Source organism: Callorhinchus milii, unplaced genomic scaffold, assembly GCF_018977255.1.
Source record: "Callorhinchus milii isolate IMCB2004 unplaced genomic scaffold, IMCB_Cmil_1.0 Scaffold26, whole genome shotgun sequence".
Classification (NCBI taxonomy): Eukaryota; Metazoa; Chordata; class Chondrichthyes; order Chimaeriformes; family Callorhinchidae; genus Callorhinchus; species Callorhinchus milii.
In genome coordinates this window covers 1,640,755-1,661,486 of record NW_024704767.1, presented here as the reverse complement: position 1 = coordinate 1,661,486, position 20,732 = coordinate 1,640,755, and the positions used below count along the sequence as shown (strand labels likewise).

General features: G+C 39.2%; 1 protein-coding gene across 3 annotated transcripts in view; it reads left to right on the top strand.

Moving 5' to 3' along the window:
- The first annotated feature begins 65 nt into the window (after positions 1 to 65).
- rnf111 (ring finger protein 111) overlaps positions 66 to 20,732 on the top strand; it is a 46,457-nt gene continuing 25,790 nt past the window's right edge. For all 3 annotated transcript variants that reach the window (XM_042344058.1, XM_042344057.1, XM_042344056.1), the window contains exons 1-2: positions 66 to 134; positions 17,313 to 18,223. In XM_042344058.1, the coding sequence (XP_042199992.1) occupies positions 17,392 to 18,223 (832 nt within the window). In that variant the 5' untranslated portion in view covers positions 66 to 134; positions 17,313 to 17,391. The remainder of the gene's footprint in view (positions 135 to 17,312; positions 18,224 to 20,732) is intronic.

Here is a 20,732-nt window from a genome sequence, read left to right as displayed (position 1 = left end):
AAGAAGAAAAAAGAATTTAAAACAACAAAACAAAAAATGCCTGAATAAAAAAAAAGGCTCGGGGGTGGGGAGGAAGAGGTGGGGTGGGGGGGGGGAGAAAAAAAATGCGCGTCTCGCAGGACTTCAAGGCTTCGGTAAGATCGGTTTTCTCCGTCGTCATGTGGGGTTTTGTTTTTACTTTTTTTGTTTAATCCTCTTCCCCCCCCCCCCCCACCGCCGCCGCACACACACACACACACACACATATGTGTATATATATATACATATATGTGAAAGAAAAATCTCTCCCTCCTTTGCCGAAGGCTCCTCCGAGCCCTTGTTTTTCTTCCTTTTTTTTGTTGTCAGGGGAGGGAGAGGAGAGAGAAAAAAAAAGAAAGTAGTGAACACCAAAAAGTCTCGGCCTGGTCAGCTCCAGCGCATTTTGAGCTGCTGACGTTCGTTCGTTCGTTGGTTCGTTCGTGCGCTTTGAACCCCCCCCCCCCACCCCCCCCCCCCCCCCCCCCGCACAATCCACTCCACGGCGGCTGCCTGGGGCAGGAGGAAGGAAAGAGGGGAGGGGGGGAGGAGGTGATGGTGATGGTGGAGGAGTGGGGATAAAAAGTTGTTTCGATCTTCAATGTAATCTCCCTGATGTCTTTGAGTGATTTTTTTTTTTGGGGGGGGGGGAACATTCTTTTACAGACACACACACACACACACACACACCAGACCGACAGACATACGAACGGACGCACGCACAACCCGCCTTTCGCAGGGGGGAAAATTATTTTCAGAGGGGCTCTCTTATGCTAAGTTATGTAGGTGGTTGGTTGCCAGGGAGTGATGTCGGATTCTCGGTGGCTTTTGAATTGTCTGCTGATTGATTGAGCATGTTGCCGTCTGTTGAGAGGAGGACCAGAAAAGGGGGGGGGGGGGGAAATGTCGGGTGCGTTTTTCCTGTGTGTAAATTTCAGATGTCAAATTCTTGTGCCGGTTTGAGAAAGTATGGGGTTCAGCAGCGTATCCTGACGTTTAAGAGAGCCGGGTTTAAAATGGTCTAATCTGCTGAGTTTCTCTTCTACGGTATTGTTATTTCTTCCTTGTATGTTTTATTCCTTAAAAGGGGGGCATTCTTTTAAAATCGTAAAGTCTTTTGGGTTTTTTTTTGACAGCGATTAATCTTTGTGTGACATTTTGAAGAAGATCAGTTTTTGTTACAATTGTAAGTTTGGATATTTCAATTTTGAGGCCTTCTCTGACCAGAAATGGGATGGAACCGTATGATCCAGCAGTACATAATGTGGAATTGTACTGCATTTAATGCTATCAGGTATACATATTAATGTCCTTTTTTAAAAAAAAACGCGATTTGCAATTATTCATCAGTAACTGGCTCAATCTAAAGCTATTTCGAAACTAGGTTTCAATCATTTATGGCTTTGCCTTTTCAAATGAGACGACAAACTAGGTCATATTTATGCATTGCATTGGTTCATGCATTACATTGCAAGTGATTATCATGGAATGCATTAATTTATTTCTATTCACTATATGTGATTCAGTTTTACAAATAGTGCTGCTTTGATTGTAGATTAATTTATTGGATGAGCATACTATCTTTCCCTTGAATTTTCTTCCCTTACCCTTAGTTCCATGGGTCTTACAGCTTATAGGTATGTTCTTGGGATATGAGACCATGTGATTAGTGTAACCAAACTGTTCAACTCATGCAGCAATCAAGCACAGTTCTATTTCCACATGCACACTTACTAGTGGAGGTCGAGAGTTGGAGCCCTGCTTTATTTCCCTTCACAATTCCCAAACCTAAGAGTACTGGGGCTAACTATAAATAACCTCAGTGCTGCCCTGGTATGTTACAGACTCCCACCCCACATCTGTCAGGTATACTATATTTAAGACGACTGAGGAAACTATAATGCACATCTTAATTGTTTAGTTATTGTAGTTTGAATTGACTATATAGTTTTTTCTTTGTGGTGTCATGATGATTGACATGTGAAGTGTGTTGTAATAATCTGGTATATTCATCATCTACATACTGTCAACTATTCCTTTTTTTAAAAAAAAAACATTTTCTCAGGTTATTTTTAGCTAACATTTTTAGTTAACATATAACATTACACAAATCTTCTCTGACATATGTCACAGATGGCACAGTATTATAATTTACTGTGTCACTGAAATAGTATGGTGTTTTGGTATGGCATATATGTCAGCTTGCCTCATTTGGTAACACTCTTGCCTCTGGGTCAGCAGGTTATGGATTCAAGCCCCACATCATGATTTGAACCCGTAGTTGCAGGAGACACTCCAGTGTATTACTGGGGGAATGTTGAATTGTTGGCGATCTCATCTTTTAGATACGGTATTAAGATGAGTCATATGTCTGTTCAGGACATTGAAGTGATCCCATGACACATTGGGGAAAAAAATCTTCGCCCCGTATTCTAGCTAGCAATCGTCCAGATTCATTGATCATTCATCTCATGGCTGTTTGTTGGATGATGCTAAAGCATATTGCAACTGTGTTTGCCAACCAAGTTAGTCACGACACTTGACAGGAATTACACATGAGGAGCTTTTGAGACATAATAAAGTACTATAAAAATGTAAGTTTTTTCATTTCTGTTTTTCATACTATGAAAGCTGATGAGTCTGAAATAAAACAATTTTTTAATCAATTCTATTTCATAATAATAACATTTGCAAGAAGACATTTTCATATGAATATTAAATTAATGACTGAATTTACTTGGCCTGCCCGTGAATATATAAATAAACCTGCACTAGCTGAGAATAGTAGTCATTACTGGTTCTGTTTTTTCTACTTGATTATTTTCAAACATACCCATTTGTTTATGTAATAATATTTCACATGAAGGTCCTGAATGTGTAACTAATGATGCAGTAAAAAGTGCTACCGGACAATGTTGGGGGGAAGGGGGTTGGGGGTGAATTAGAGGAGCAGATGTATACAGTGAGTAACATCAGTTCTCCATTCGTGCAGCAATGTCAAACTTTGACTGACTCCATTTTACTACCAGGTTGAATAATCAATTATTCGGTCCGAGGAGAGGTTCAAGTCGGTTTTAGTAAAATAATATGGTTGACAGTGTCCCAAAACACTACCTTGCTGTTCCTCGTATTCCATGATTTAAGATTTTCTACCAAATATTGGATATAAATTAGTAGCCATGTAATCTCTGCTTTTGTTGTTTATTTCTAAAATTAGATGGCTGATTGATGGAAATAATTTAAATGAATTGGTGGCAATGTCTGCAGGTCCTGCTTGCATTTTAGCAGATGCGATTGAGTTGTCCTGTATGTTTAACCTCTGATTGACAGTTATAAACGTGAGTAGAAAGCACTTCTTAAAAGCCTCTACTGTCTATCTTTGGCCAATAATAAGAATTCGGATCATTTGTTTGACAACCTGAAATTCTTTTCTCATGTAAACTCTCAAACTGTTTAAAATGGTGCCTTGAATTCTATATTACAATTTCTGGAAATGTCAGACATGTTTGTTGGCCTTGTTCTTTTTATGTTCCAATTTTCGTTCTCATGATTTTCATGAACATGTTGAAATATGTTAAAATGTATTAAGTCTGGAATTGCACAGGCAATGATTCTTTACTAAAGGTGTTCATTATATAAAACGTAAAACCCAGTTTTGATAAAGGAGCTTATGCAGGAGGCAGTCTTCAAAGGTTAAATAATTTCAAACTGGAACTTCCCCATGAAACAGTAATAATCCGTGCATTTGATTTAGCATCTTTCACATCAGGAGGACGACCAAGCAATTCACAGGATTTACTGTAAAGTGTAGTGACTTATTGTAGGCATGCCGTACAAACAGCTATGAAGTGAATCACTAATTTTAAATTCAAACATACAGTCACTCCACTTTGCAATATACTGTATTCTGTGAAGCGCTTGTTTTGAGACGTCTCAATGACGTGGTAAGGTACTATATCAAATGAAAGCATTATTATTATTCTAGGCTAGGATACCGGGCGAAGCTCCCTTCTCTTCAAAAAATGCTATGGGTTCTTTAATATCAGTCTCATCGGGAATGTGAGATTTTGGTTTAATATTTCATCCGAAGGATAGCATGTCCAACAATATAGTGCTCCCTTAGTACTCTGGAAGTGTCAATCTAAATTGTGAGTTCAAAATTCCGACTTGAGGCTTGAACCCACAACCTTCTGTCTCAGAGATGAAAGTGCTTTCAACTGAACCAGCCTGACTCTAATGAATTCCTCTAAATAACTGGGTATTTAACACCTGGTATTTAACAATCTAAAACTCTGCGAAGTGAGTACCATTATTGTTATATTTACTCACTAATATTGCATTATTGGAGGTTTCTCCCCTTTTCTGCTGATAATCTTTGTGTAACAGTTCCAGAATTGTCCCCGTGAATCATTAATTTATTGGTGGAAAAGAACGGTATCTCTCACAGTAATGGTGTGTACTGTTATGATGGTCAAAAGAATACTTAGTAATTAGTCATTTAACTAAGATTTTACTATTTACGGTGAAATGTACAATATTAGACTAGTTTCAGCAATCATGAGTATACTGGAATACCAAAGCAGGGTTTCAAAATTTGCATGAAATATAGTTAATCCAAGCATAATATAGGATTAGGGCTAAACCATTCTTTTATTGTTTACAGTAGTATAAAATCATGTTCTAAAAAACAGTTCACTGTAAGTGATCTGAACAAATTCTTTTTGACAGTCTTGAAATTTTATCTATGGATATTCTACATCATTTTAAAAATCTTTTAAATCTGAGAGGATATTATAATAAGGTAGTAAGAAAATCAAACAGGCAGATGAAGTACTCTATAGAGTAGGCCTCAATTTATATTGTTGTAATGTTTGAAATCAAAATAGGTGCTGCAGCATCACTGAATCTGAAATTCGTATGCTGATGTATTTGGAGATAAGTGATCTTATTTTTTTTAACTGCCTTGGCCAATTAATTTGAGGGTTACATTATGGAAGGATGGAAAAATACCCAATAATATTACTTGAGATCATTATATAATTAGTGATGCATGAAGGAAAATTGATCAAAATTTGATGCTACATTGTCCTGAAGCACTAAGATTACAGAACAATGATTACATTTCTACATACAGTGACAGTTAAATCTAAACAAGCCCCCATTTCAAATGAATATGCAGGCTCTCTTTAAAACAGTTGAATTTGTCTTTTGATGTTAAATCCTTGCCACAGAAATAACTTTAAAATGTACACCATTTTATAGTGTTTATAAATCCACGTTAAAAATATTTTCTTATTTTACCAAGATTGTGGGTGGTTCAGCTGTCAGAGAGTTATGAAGAGGGAGTTCCAGACTGTTTTAGAGAGATGAGATTGAGCTTCAATCTTTAGAATTATTTATAAAATTTGTGCAAAAATATCTGCAGAGAGCATAAAACCTGTATTGCAGTTCTGTAATTCTTTTCCCTGTGGAACTGTTAGTGCAGTTGAACAAATCTGTCTAAAAGGAAATTGGAAGCATATAATATTGAGACTGCAATTTCGAGGTTAAGATGTTGAAAGTTGAACTGTGGGCGGAACATCTGAATTCTAGACAGGTCATACAGTTCTGAAAATGTTGTCATTGTGGTTGAAATTTTTGACTTGCTTGTACAACTGAGAAGCAAGTAAAAAGGATATGCTTTGACTTAGAATCCAGTATACAAATTAAATGCAACAGCCACAGACACGATAAATAGTATTTCACAGTGAAACTAGTGTCCTTTAACGATGGCGCCATACAACCACCCGCTTAGTTTGGCAGTCTTTCCACTTGAAGTATCTGTATGCTTTGAGCAATGCAGATATGTTGTTCAGTTGGCCTAGCCCTCACCTGTTTTTATGTCAAATTAGAGAGAAAGATGGAATGGATCAGTGCTTGGTCTTATATGGCCTGTCGTTGTTTGCGGCACATTTCTCCTTCTTTCTAGTTATTGCGCCATACACTTTTGTCTGGTATGCTGACCTGCTCCCTTGCTTGATTCATAGACATTGTACAATTTGTTATCTTCTGCATTGTTAGCAAGAACTTCAGAAAATCCAACCGGGTAACTGCTTCATTTGTGAGCGTGGTATGTTGATGGAGCTTGGAGTTGGTGCTCTCAGCTGTTGAGTAAGAGGAAGTAAGGAAATGTTATTGAGAGGTTTATCCCGGCATTCCTTGAGTAAGTGGAAGTGCTTCATTTAGAATGGTAGGACTTTGTTTCTTTAATAGAATTACCCGCCCTGTGTAATATGATTTTATGCAACTCATGTGATCTGTGTTTGAGAGAGAGCATGAGTGAGCCATAGGTAATTTGCTGGAATGGAGAAAAATTAAATGCTGTGCATTTGGTGAACTGTTTATGGAGCCCCAGTTGTGGCCATGGCAATTTTCTTATTCTGACTGCCTGTAAGTCATCTGAAGTACCAGGATAGTGTAAAAAGTTCACCGGTGCCACATAATAATCTGCCAAAAGCTGAGCCCCCAAATATTGTGTGCCAACAATTCCACACACTCCCACACTGCATCCCTTTCAAGTGCTGAGTGATCTTCTTGAGCATTATCGGATGCTCCCACACAGTGGAACAAAGAACACTGAAATATCGCTTGTGGTATAAGTTTCCTCGAGAGGTCAATATACCAATCAAAGTATATAATGTAAATATTATGTCTAAAATATTATCTGGGATATTAATAATGGCCTTTTCATTTCTTGATAAAGGAAATCTGTTCAAGATCAATTTAGGCTTCACTTACGAACTTGTGTACTTTTCTTCATTTGCAGAACTAAGCCTGGAATCTAATGCATTGATTATTTAACTGGCAATCTTTTACTAACTATAGTAGTGTAAAGACATAGTGAAAACATCAGCATGTTGTTTAGCAACAGATATAAGTTAGACCCAACAGTATTCAACAGATCATATGCAGTAAAATTAGGGATGATTTCAGCAATTTAGTTTTTTGTCCTAGATACAATTGTTCACCTGGGAACTTATTAAGGCTCCCAGCAAATGTGAGTGATAAACATTTTGGTTTGGAGTTACATTGTCAGTTGTATTTTTGATAATAGGTGCAGGACCTTACATACAAACTCTTGGGTTATTCATTTCTGCTGTCCAATAGCCTATAAGCAATGCAGCCCAGAAGGTTGCTGGTTCAATGCTTGGTTTGTGCTGCGTTAGCTGTTCTCAGTTGGGGTGCCATGATTATCCACCAGAGCCCTGCACTTAGAAGAAGAGAAAATTAGCCAAAGGCTACTTCAGTTACAAAGATTATTACTACTCATGGAACTATTCTTCTCAGGAGTCTATGCCTTAATTATAACAAGAGGGGGAAAAAAAGCTGTTTTTATTTGAGATCCTTACTCAGTAATGGAACTGAAATTTCTGGTGTATAGTCAACTATAAGTGAAATTACTCAGTGGTATGTACCTCTGTCACTGGCAGTGTTTTGCAATTCTGCTTTGAAAAGATGAATATCTTTTCTTATTCCACCTTTCTAGTAAATTTAAGGACTGTTAAACAAATAAGTAAAACCGATGTGCGATTTTAGGTGTATCTAATCTGCAGTTTTTGATTAGAGATGCTAGAAATTAACGAATAATCAGTAGAATTTTCTTTCTCGTGTGTGCAAAAAAGGATGCAACCTATCTGAAGCTATGTAATTTTTTTTATTATTTCAACAACAACAAAAACAACAACCAAATTATATTTGTAAAGCGCCTTTCATATCGGGAGGATGTCCCAAGGTGCTGGACAGACGGAGTTACGGACATAAGCTGGGGGCTGGGGAGGGTGGAGGGCGGTGGGGGGGGAGCAGGGAGATCGAAAGCATGGTCGAAGAGAGGGGTGTTGGAGGGGGTGAGGCAGAGGGGACTGCAGGATGGAGTTCCAGAAAGTGGGGGCAGAGTGGCAGGAGGCCCACCCGCCATTAGTGGGGCGAGTGAGGCGGGGACGTGAAGCAGCCCGGAGCCCGCTGAGAGGGGGGAGCGACCAGGATGGTAGGGGTTAGGAGGTCGCAGAGGAAGGAGGGAGCAAGACCGTGGAGGGTTTTGAAGGTGAGGACCAGGATTTTGAACTGTATCCTCTATGCGATGGGAAGCCAGTAGAGTTGTGCAAGGATGGGGGTGATAGGGTTGTGGAGCCTAGTGCGGGAGCGGACACGGGCTGCAGAGTTCTGGATGATCTGCAGCCTGTGGAGGGAGGAGTTGGGGAGGCCGACAAGCAATGAATTTGCATAGTCGAGCCTTGATGTAATAAAAGCATATATGAGAGTTTTGGCGGCCTGTGGTGTGAGGTAGTGTCGGAGCCGGGTGACATTGCGGAGGTGGGGGAAGGCAAAGCTGGTCATGGCACAGATGTGGAGTAGAAAGGTTATTCATTTAAATGGTCTGCTCAAAAAGAAGCTGGGGTGGTGGAATTCAGATGTAAATTTCTTAATGACCAGTGCCTGGACACAAAAAACACACACGTGGGTTTCCTGAAAAATGACAGGAGGCTGATGCTGTTTATAGTAGAAAATGGGTGCTTAAATTACCCACTGTGGGTGGGGGAGTGCAGAGGAAGTGGGGTGATTAAGCTCCCATTTGACTGAGTCTAAGTATACCAAATGTAATGTATTTTGAGTAAACAAAGCCCACCTCATTGGTGGGTTTCATTTGTCTGAATGGACTGCAGTTGGCACTTTTGCTTGTTCTCAACTATTTTCATTAACAAAATTGTCTTCTTTCACCTCTTCCGTTCTGGTTGGCACTTCAAATCTCTTTTGGAGGCAGAGTGGGGAGGGCGTGCAGGGGAAGGCAGAAATTACATGCGTATCTAGATTTGTTTTATTGCATGAGCGTTTTGACGTAACCACTACGTAGAAATAGGTTGGTATTTTGGGAACAGGGTGGTGTTTCAAGCGCTGAGACTTGCCTTGTTGCAGATCTGATCATCAACACAAATGCTTTCATCTCATTTAAGAACCTCCCTTCTGTATATTGTGTCTTCAGCATATATTCATTTGTTTTCTGGCACAGTTGACTGATAAGTAATGTTGTTAGACATTATTGTAATGCCCCCAAAATAAAACTATCACTCAAAATATTAAGGGGTGGTCACTAAATCTACGTGTGCAGTTGACTGCTGCATTTTGCCCATAAAATGTACAGTCAATTTATTTTACAGTGTATGGGATGTTTTGAAGATCCGATAAGATGCTATATCAAATGCAAGGATTTTTATTATTGATTGAAGATTATAACCTTGTTGAAGGGTTAGAATGGTCATTTGGGCAGTTTTTTCATCTTTCCTGAAGGCCCTGACTCTTGAGGCCCTGAGGGCCAGTTTGTTTGGGCCTGGGTGCCTCACATAAGTGACTCTTTATGTGTGAGTCCAGACTATTCATCAGCAGGTTAGTCAAATAAGAGACATCCCAGCCATGTCTGATCCTGTCCATAAGGCACATTTCATCAGAGAATATTTTTTAGATTGTTGATTTCTACCTGTGGTGTGTTCGCAATTTCACCGAAGGCAAAATATATTTGTGCTTGGAATAGAGGAGGGATCTGATCTCTAAATTAGTTGATCACATTGCTTTAATTCCCCTATTTTCAGTCACTTCAAGAATGATAGGATCTTGAGATGGTGCCTTTTATTTGTGTGTGCATGTGTGTTTTTTTATCATGTTTGAGTTGAAAGGGACATTGAATTCAGTGAGCATTCATGTTTGATCTTGTTTTGTCAACTCGGATAAATAACAAAATAATCCTTGCATTTAATATTCGCCTCATCCAGCACAGACTAGTTCAGTCCAATAACCTGTTTCTGTGCTAACATTCTGTGTAATTATGTCATTGAAATGTCTCAAACCTCTTATACAATTTTCATTAAAGCATAGTGACTAAAGTGTAGCTGATCATAAGTCTATCAAATGCTTCAACAGTCTTTTTAATGGCTATGACCTAGAGTCTTTGTTGCTGCCCAAAATGTTTTCAGATTTCTCCTCCCGCCCTCGCTTGATTCTTCCTCTCATCTCATGAAGTCAGAAACTCTTCCTGGTGGTAAGGCTCCTCAGGCAGTGGTATGAGGTTGGTCAATGAATAGTGGTGACATTTAAACACAGACCAAGTGTTAGGGCGACCAAGCCTCATGCATTCCATGACAGGAGAGGGTGCTGAAGAATGGTTACAAGCAGTAAACTGTTCTCTGCTCTACCTCTGCTTCCTCTCCTACGTGTGGGAACATTAAATCCAATTGAGACCAGTGAACCCAATTTTTATCCTCATGTCTCAGCGCACCACATGGTCACTTTATCAATTATCTTCACTATCTTCAGAACCATAATTTTTAAACATTAAGGACATTTCAAAATATAAGGTACCGACCGGTTTTGTAGGGCCAGTTCTTGCCATTATTTTCGAGACCTGTGACTGCTGGTTTCAGACACCTACTATGTTCAGCTTTATTGTTGGTACAGTACACCCAGTAAAACACAGTTCCAACAGCTGCCACGAAGGTTGGATCATCAATTGTGGAAGTGTTGAAAACGTAACAGTTTCAGTTGTCTCATCGGAGTCACAATGGTTCGATATCGAACACTAATGCTTGTTGTTGCTCACCAGTGTGTTTGATCTTTCGTGTCTTTAACTATGTTGTGGTCTACGGGAACTATTTAGAGCATAAAATCTTGAAATTCCTACAAAGAATTGTTTGTGGAATGATGGTCATGTCAGTTCCATTTAGATGTAGAAAATGATCTGCAGAAGACCCGAGTAAGCTACTTGCATACTGTACTTCAGATTTTAAGCCAAATTCATTAATGTTCCATACTCTGACTAAAAGTGATGGTAGTGCTGGGAAAATTGTGTTGGAGATGGAGTTTATTTTGAGGTTTTTTGTCAATCATCACAATTTTCAGTACAAATAAACCTTTAATGATGAACTATAGAAAATTAGACCATAGATTTGATTTTCCTTTTCAGTTGGGGCATGAACTTTGGTTACTGAACCTTGCAGACCAGAGCAGAGCCATCCCATATTCTCTTGGGTGAACTGATTTTAGTTCCTAGTTCTGATTGAGGTTCTTGAGTGAGGTCGAGGATTAGGTTTGACTATGATTTTGGTCCCTCCTTCCCAGCTTTGGTCAAATTGTGTGCCAATGCAAGTGTCTAAAATCTTACTTGAAGAACAGTCATTGGGGAAAATGGCAAGTTTCCCTCTCGCAGCTCTTTGTGTGGCTAGTCTGGGCCAATGTTAACACTCTCAGCTCCAAGATATTATTGTGGGTTCATGCCCTTGTCGAGACTTAGACCCATAGTCTAGGCTCGCACATCAGTGCAGTGCTGGGGGGAGTACTGCATTGTCATAAATCCATGTGTAATTTCTCCTTGTATTGTTTTTAGTTGGACAGGTATCTTGATACCTGGAAATCCATCACCATGAGAGTATCGAAACCATTGCAGGGAGTGAAAAGGTTGAGGGATTTTTTTTCTGTAAATCTCAGTGATTTTAAAAAAAAACTTTCTGCGTTTTTCAAATTGCATGCAAATATATACATTATGTAAACCACTTTAGCTGCATGTACGCAATGCAGGCTGAGAAAATAACATTGATTGTTAATCTAGTCTCCCTTAAAACTTTTAATTTTATACTTCTATCCTTTGAGATATAGTCCAAGTTCAATAACCTGTTGGATTTATGCCTTTCCTCTTTAAATTTAAAAAAAATCCCAATCTCCATTCCTCTATTGCAAATAGGTACAGTTTTGTGGACTTTTTAGTTTAGAGGAGAAACTCCCAGAATAATTCTAATTGCTGTCCTCTGAACTCTACCCAACATAACATTATTGTTGGAGTTGGGTGACCAAAATTGCATCAGCAATCTAGGTTTCGACAAATTTGTATCACTTGTATGTCTGAACTTTATATTTGGAGTGGTTTGGAGAATTAAGAAATAAGTTGATCCAGAGCCCTGCCATTATGTTTAGTTAACAGTTTGAAAGGTTACATATGATTTCTTTGCAGCTGTGTACTGACCTACTTTTACTACATTAGCATATCTAAAGGTTGGAATTAATTTTAGAGAATTTCATTTATTTTTCAACAAGGTTGGGGATGGTTTGATCTGTTGAAGTGTTAACTTTTTGGTAAGGAACATTTTTCTTTTCTTCCTATTCCCCATTGTATCCCCTTGTTTCTTGAAAGTGCTGACTCAGGCTGGCATAGTTTGATTTGCAAGCAGCCTTCTCGTTTCCTCGCCCAAGTGGCCATTCATCATGAGTGAACCTAGACAGTCATTGTCAGCAGGTTAATGGCACCATTAGGGACACGAGTCAAGCTCCATCTTGTCTTTGCCCAGTCTCTACATGTATACTTTCCACCAGTGCTCACCGGATAGCAATCAGAATTGTGACAACTAGTTGATGTTTTTCTCTCCCCACCCAGGGGGTTGCTGAGGCCAACTGTAATGCTGCTACCAATGCCCTAACTTAGATCAGCAAATATAATTTATGGTTAACCTTAATCTTTAAGGCATGGTACTACCGGGTACATGTGCTGTAGAGCCCCGTCAGAAGGTAGTTTTAAACATCCTTGAGATTTGTGCTTAAAATTGTGGCCTTTCTGGTCCTACTTCTGGGTGTAACTTCATATTGTATTCTGTAACAGAAATTAATTATGCAAATGCTTATTTGTAAAGGTAGTTCATAGAATCATAGGATTATACAGCACAGAAGGAGGCCGTTCAGCCCATTGTGTCTGTGCCGGCTCTTTGAAAAGAGCTATCCAATTCAATCCCACTCCCCGCTTTCTCACATAACCCTGCAAACTTGTCTTCCCCAAATGATTGTCTATTTCTCTCTTAAAAGTTGTTATCGAATTGGCTTCCTTTTGGCTCCCTTTTGGCCAATGCATTCCAGATCCAAACAATTCGCTTTGTGAAAAAATTTCTCCTCGCCTCCACTCTGTTTCTTTTAACAACTATTTTAAATCGGTGTCCTCGGGTTACCGACCCACGTGCCAGTGGAAATAATTTTTTCTTGTTCACCCTATTGAATCTCCCCTCATAATTTTGAAAACTTCTATGAAGTCTCCTCTTAACCTCTTAAGTTGTGTAAGTACTTTTTTGCTTGCATTAATAGGCTGCACAACTTTTTTTAAAAGCTGAATAAATTTAAAAAGAACTACTGTACTTTGTGGATTGTCTCTCATAAGACTGAATACTTCAAAACATAAGCAATGTGAGGGTTCAAGATCCTCACCCTTGTATTCAAGTCCCTGCATTCCTCTGCAGCCCCCTACCTCTCTGGCTCCTCTCTCCTCAAAACAGTACTCGTTGCCTGCGTTCCTCCAGGTCTGGCCTCCTCCTCGTCCCCGAGTCCTCCGCTCCACCCTCGGCGGCCGTGCCTTCAGCCACTATGCCCCGAGACTCTGGAACTGCCTTCCTCACTCCCTTCGTCTCGCTCCCTTCCTTCCCATTTTAAGGTCTCTGCTGAAGACCTTTCTTTTCGACCGTGCCTTTGGTCACCTTCCTCCCCCTTCTACCTGGCTCAGTCTTGGGATCCGTTACTGTAAAGTGCTCTGAGATGCTATCCGGTTTGGACGGCGCTATATAAATCCAAGTTGTTCAAACTTCTTGAATTTACAATCGTGTCCATGCTCTTGGGAATATTGGACACTGCAGTGGGAAAGAAAATCATTGGAGGAGTCCCCAATGGGAGCGTGTGAATTGAGTGACAATATGGTAATCCTGTCTTATGACCTCAGGATCCCAGTCAGAATGTCTCCAAAAAGCAGTAAATGGCCCTCCGTGTATTTAAGTTTAGCTTCGGTTCTCAACTCATCTTGAGTGAATTTTTCCAGGCTTATTTAGGGGCCTTGGGGATAGAGCATCTTAATTCTGAAAGGGAAATATTGCACTGTAGGTTGAAGAAATATTCCACTGAAGGTTCAAGTTAATTATTGGGTAGACTACTACTTGAGACTAAGGTACCCAGTGTGTGGGCCTGAAAAAATCATTTTGGACTGTCTGACTATACATTTCCTCAAGACGTCTGGGGTTCTCAAATGTGTGTTTCGGTATCAGAGTTTGGTTTCAGAAAGGATTGTTGGACCATAGCCAGCTAAACAAGGCTTCATGCCTACTCTTAATGGAAGAAGTGATCTTTATGAATAATGTTTTTTTAATACAAATGCAAACCATCAACAGATGCTTTTTTGCCAGCTAATCCTTTAATTAGCAAGTTATCCTAGTAACAATGTGCTTGATTACATTTTTAATTAACATTTTTTTGGTGGTGCAATTGTCAAGCATACAAAGGGAGTTGGTTTCTTATTCAGATTTGAAATACTTGCTGCTACTGCCTTTGACGTATAATGATCAAACAAAGTATTTTTATCAAAGAGATAAGTTTTTTAAAAAATCTTAAAATGTGTGCTTTCTAACCTCTTACATTATCCCCCCTCTGAGAGGATGGTGTTGGCCTTGAGTACTACACGTTTCTGGAAAGGTCCACAGTTGCAGTAGGAATTTTTGGTTTCTCCTTCATATTGCCACCAAATGTTTCAGAAGGTTTCTCCATCAGTCACCACTTTGCGTTACAAAACAGTAGTTTCAGTGCTAAATATAATAATCCTTGCATTTGATATAGTTTGTACTTGTCAGGTTGAGAAACATTTTATTTTGTCATCACTTGGCAATGAGTAGCAAGAAAAACAAGTAATTTTAACATGCTAGCTTCATGATGAATTGAGCAATACATGCCTCAGAGAGGTGTGTTGCTATATTTAAGACAAAAATGCCTGTTTATATGAGAACGAAGAGAGGAAATAGCTTGGATACTCAGTAACTCCCCAACGGTATGCGTGCTGAGATCAGGAACTTGCTGTGCGGAATCTACATCCTTCCACTCTGGTACTGTGCAATCTGCTGAGTCCTGGACAGATGAATTTTCAGCTGAATTTCATACCGTGAAAAAAACTTTTGGTTTATTTGATCCCGGCGTTATGTGCAGCATAGAATAATCTACTCCCCAGTCCTGCTGTCACTAACCTTGAGCACAAAATTCACACGTTGAATGGAAAATAAAACAAACCGTGTTTGTGTGAGGGGAGTTGGGGAGGTGTTAGAAAGAAACGTTTCACTTATAGATTTACATTGAAAACAACTAGAGCATGGAGAGAAGGCAAATTCTTTATCTTGTGTGAGATGATTTTGACATATATGTTCCCACTGTTTCGAGTGGGAGAGAAAAGTTCCAACATTAACCCTCTTGTCTTCTTCACCAGCAAGTTGGCCAGTAAATGAAGTTACACTACTGCGCTCTCACACAGAAATGAATTGGTGATAAAATATCAGCTTTTGAGTTTGAGGCCACTGGTGTCCATCATTCCATTTATTACTAAAATGCATTGCTAGTTAATCTGTTTCATACCACTCATTGTGATGAAACTACCCATTCATTTATCATGGTGCACTGAAGAGGCTCTTGACGTGATTTCAAATGCTAGCAGAAGTTGCCCATTTATATTGGTTAGTCACACCGTAGCATAGGAACAATTTCAGGCAGGAATAGCCTATCAAGCCTCATCAAATTTACCAACAATTCACTTGAAGTATTTATCTATCAAACAAATAACCTGGAATCCTTTTAGTTAATGGGAACTTCTCTGGTTCCTTTTTGACTTTTTGAAACCCTTTGGGATAATCATTTTATAAACTGTTACTAACTTTTCCAATCCCTATCACTCCTTTACTTTTTTTAAAAAATACCTCAAGAACAGAAGATAGATTTAAGATAATTACTAAAAGAGCAAAGAGAGGCTTTGCAAGAATTTCATTTTATACTGTTAGGATGTAGAATAGTCTATCTGGAACGAGGAAGAGAGAAACCATTTTATAAGGTTAAAGGAAGGCAAATGGTAGCAGGCATAATTATACATTAGGAAAAAATTATTATATATACATAGGCAGATAATGAAAGCAAAAGCTATTATTTTTTTTAAAAAAGCATTACATGAGCAAATGGCCATTGACAGATTGTGAAGTGTGGTGTGGGAAGAAAAAATGAGTGAAGCAGCTGTATGGAGGCTTGAGTTGCATGTACTTCAATATGATTTGGGGCACAAATTGTTGAATAAAATCATTGTACGTTTAGCTGATGCGCTGTGCATTCTTTATTACTGTACATAAAATCCTACTATTAAGATTTCTGATTCCAGAATATTTTCTGCAAAATGTTTTCTGGAGGGTTTTATTTCAGCGCATTACAAAGTGATATCCAGTGACCTAGTTGGAGTTGACATATTTTTTTCTCTCTCTCTGGAGACTTCCTCCTCCTCCAATGTGGGCTCCAGATCTTGAGCAAGAACTGCTGAGCATTTTCATTGGGATGCAGGGGGAGGGGATAAAACTTGTTTGATGATTGGTAATTATGGTCATGGTGTGGTGGAAAATTTGTACAGATTTGTTTTTTCTGTTTAAACTGAGGTCCCATCTTTCTGCCTGTTAAGATGGGCATTTAACGATCCCATGGAACTACTCAGAAATGGGAATTCTTCCTGGTATCCTGGCCATCAATCCCCCAGATAAAATTGGTCATTCAGTTCATGGCTGCTTGTGGGACATCGTTGTGTACAAATCGGTTGCTGTATCAAATGCATGGATTATTGTATTTATGTACTCCGCAAATAGTGTGAAAATACGAGTGCATAATGCAAGGCTGATTTTTGGGTGAGAAAAATATTTTTGTTACATTGGTTTATTTATTTAAAATGTTGTTGCCCTGGATTACTGCAGCCCTATTCTGAAGCGTTTGTGCAACACTGGCAAGCTGTTGACCATTTCCTGTTAGTTGCCAAGAACAAGAGCTAAGGGCACGGGCGAGCAACAAATGTTTATTAAGGGTATATGAACTTGACAAACCAAGACTTGAGAACAAGAGCATTGCTAAGGCAAAAGGGGGAGGAAAGAAATCGGTAATTGTACCAAATGGGTGGCTGCATATATGGAGGACGCATCTAAGGTTTCTCAGAAACCAAAAGCAAAACCAAGTAAGAATTGCAAGATCTTTGCAGAACTGAAATGATGCTTTGCTCTTAGCTTGCTTGTGCTGGAACGTGCCACTTCCCTGCATAGTTGGCAAGTAGAATTTTGTAGTTTTGGTCCATCTGAAAGGAAAACAAAACCATATTTTGTTCTAGTTGTGCATATCTGAGTTACTGTGTAGCTCCACATTTGTTGAAATAAATCTATGCCTCTTTTAACTCGTTCTTGTTCTCTGTCCTGCTGTTTCAGATTTTAATACAAGCTAAAGAACAACCCATTCCCCAGACAAACTTCTTGATGTAATTTTTTTTGGACATTCAACCTGGATATGAAGACTGAGATTACACCTGGCGCACCCAAAAGGCAGGAGAGTCCAAAGGGGGTGTTGATGAACCCTGAGCCCATCCTGGCAACAAAAAGTTTTAGTACAGACGTTGAAATGATTGCAAGTAAGGTTGGCAATGACTATGCCCATATCTGCAGTGATTCTGGAAAGCAGATAAAGGACATGAATGGAAACGGGATGGAACAGGAGAAAATGATTGTTGTCAGAAAAAAGCGTAAGAGCCAGCAGGCTGGTCCCTCAGAAACCCCAGACTCTCATTTGAAAAGTCGCCAGGATAGTGTTGGTCTAAGATCTGGCATAGAACCACAGGAGCACCTAGACGATTCTTCTTTTAGTGACTGTGTTTCATCGCCTTCTTCGAGTCTACATTTTGGAGACTCTGATACAGTGACTTCAGAAGAAGAGGAAGAGGAGGTTCCAGTCCGACATCCCCAGGCAGTATTGAGTGGCACAAGTAGAACAATTCATTCAAAAATGCACAAGTGGCCTAGGTCTGAGCAGGAATCTATATCAGGGATCTTAATCAAACGACCTTGTTTCCCAAACAGTAGCCTCCGAAGGCCTCAACCAAGGAAGAAATTTACAAAACCCAATCCCTCTCAGCGGACTCAAAAGCAGAAGGAAAGGATTTTATTGCAACGAAAGAAAAGGGAAGTATTTGCCCGCAGGAAGTATGCCTTGCTTCAGAGTTCTAGCAGTTCAGGGGAGAATGACCTTAGCAGTGAATCCTCCTCCAGTTCTTCCACTGAAGGGGAAGAGAATTTGTTTGTCTCACGGAGTGAAAGCCACCAAAATAATGCAACAGTTGCCTCAGGTAAATTTATGTGTTATGTGTTTCTGAGATATAGTATTTTGCAAAACACCATTCTATGTCTTGTTCCCTTTGTGCTTCGATCCAGTGCAATATTAAAGCAGCATCAATGAAATTTGGTATCCTGACAATAATAATAATAATCCTTGCATTTGATATAGCGCTTTTCACGTCGGGAGGACGTCCCAAAGCGCTTCACAGAATATACTGTAAAGTGAATTGACTGTATATTTGTGGGCGAACGCGGCAGCCAATTGCGCACAGCAATGTCCCACAAACAGTCGTAGATTGAAAATGACCAATTTTTGTTTTTTTGGTTTTTGGAGGGATTATTATTAGGCTCTGTGTGGAGTAAGGAAACTTGCCCAAGGTTTCACCCTGCCGGGAATTGAACTCAGGTCGGTTCTCATGTTAGTTGAGGAGATGCAAATGTATTATTTAAAAATGCACCCCCCCCCCTCCATTCCCTGGCATCGTTGATGCATTTGTTATAGTAATGTTCAATGCAAACCAACAATCAAAAGGAATTCTATAAGGAAGAGGCATGTTGAGTCATTCTAGCAAGACAGAAGTTAGATGGTGGACCAGGTAAGATAACATTGTACCATTTGTCGTATTGTACAATACCAGCAACTACAAACCTTTTCAGAAACCTGAGTTATTATCATATTGGTACATATGTCCATGATTTTGTTATCAGGATATGAACCATCATGACAGACGTTTATCTAAAATTTTCAACTGGTGAAGCATTATGTAGATTTTCTATCATACTTTAAAACCTGGAATTTAGAAATTCTACCTTTTTCGAAGCCTATGAGAATTTTTTCGTTGGTTAATAACCAGGAGAGTTTAAGAACTCTAGTAGGTTTACAATAATAGCCAAGATTCCAATAAATATTTTAAAACGTGAATTTGATACTTTCCAATACTTAGAATCCCTTCTCATAATTACATTTTCTACTGTGACAGGATTCTTCTTTGATCTTCTCCCTCATAGGAGATCTTCAACTCCATTCAGCCACAGAGACAGACCTGTGTGATATCAGCTGTAGGCTTCATGGCTTTCTAGGAGCTAAAATTCAACAGGAGTTCAGCCAATGCAGGAAGTTAGCATTTAGGCACAGGAGTGAGGCAACAAGAATAGGTTCCAGGATGACCGTGTGAGTGGCCAACAGAACAGTTTTCCCAGTAGCTGCACACTGGGACGTGTACTCGGGCTAAACTTCAGTTCCATTTACTGACTGAAGCTTGCTTGGATTTAGGGAAAGCAATAGACATTTCTTTGGCGGGAGGAGGAGAAATTCTAGTATTTAAAACGGTTTACATCTTATTAACGTTCCTGTGCTTTATAAGTTGTATATGCCTTCAATAAATCCTAAGTTTAGAGCAAAAGGATTTGAGTCAGTGTCCCTACTGCAAACAATTGTCAGTGCTGCACTTTTCTGACTACTGCGAAGGACACAATAGTGACCTAAGACTGCTGCGAAGGACCCAATAGTGACCTTCGTCAATTCTCCCTCTTTTTTCAGGGATGGCACCTCCATTTGGTGCTTAGCTAGGTAGTACTGTAGAATGTGAGTTCAGTGGAGTAGTTGAATTTAAACTTCCACTCTGTCTGAAATTTACAGCAAAGGTATTCATTAACAGTTCTGCTCTGTAGTGTGGGAATGTTTAATTGTATAAGATTCTATATCTTTCAAGTATAATAATTGGTTATAAGAGGGTGTGAACTACATGCACATTGATGTCCTTAACACCAATGTATTTTCTATTCCCCCTGAAAGCGAGAAGTGTATTTTAACTATGTAATGTATATTTGGCTACAAATATTGTCACTACACTTGCCAACAATTATCTGTGGACCATTGTGAGATGGTGTGATATTATAGTATTATATAATCAAATGTTATAAATGTTGTTGGGGCCCAAGGCCCCTCCTGGGTTTTCATTGTCTATCATACTGTTATTAGAATCCAATCAAACTGTAATGTTTAAAAATTGTAATGCAGCGTTGATTTACATTTATTTGCAAATTCTTACCTTAAAATCAGCCTAAAATAAAGTGAGGTTTTATTTTCTATTTTTGTTTTCTAAGAATTAAAATCAAAAGTTTTTTTTAAATTCATAGTAATATTCAGCTTTTATTTTTTTAAAAATTTGTATCAGAGTGCACCTTTAGGTGCTCTTTAAAGCTATGGGTTGTGTAGAAATGCCAAAGGGCACATAAATAATTCGAGAACAAATTACAGAGGACCAACAATCTCTTCAGATCAGTGCAGCTGTTATGGGCTTTAAAGAAAATCCTCTTGGTGCTTCAGTCCGTTGTTGCTATGGTCTGTTCACATTTTAACAGATGGCTTATGTGACTCATTACTGAGTAAAATGTGTACTAGACCAGTGATGGGAGTAACAGCTGGGAGTCTTGCAGAATCACTGGCTATCACACAATGTTTTCATAGTTATTGGCAGTCCACAAAGCTTATAATAAGTTTAGTTTAAGCAACAACGC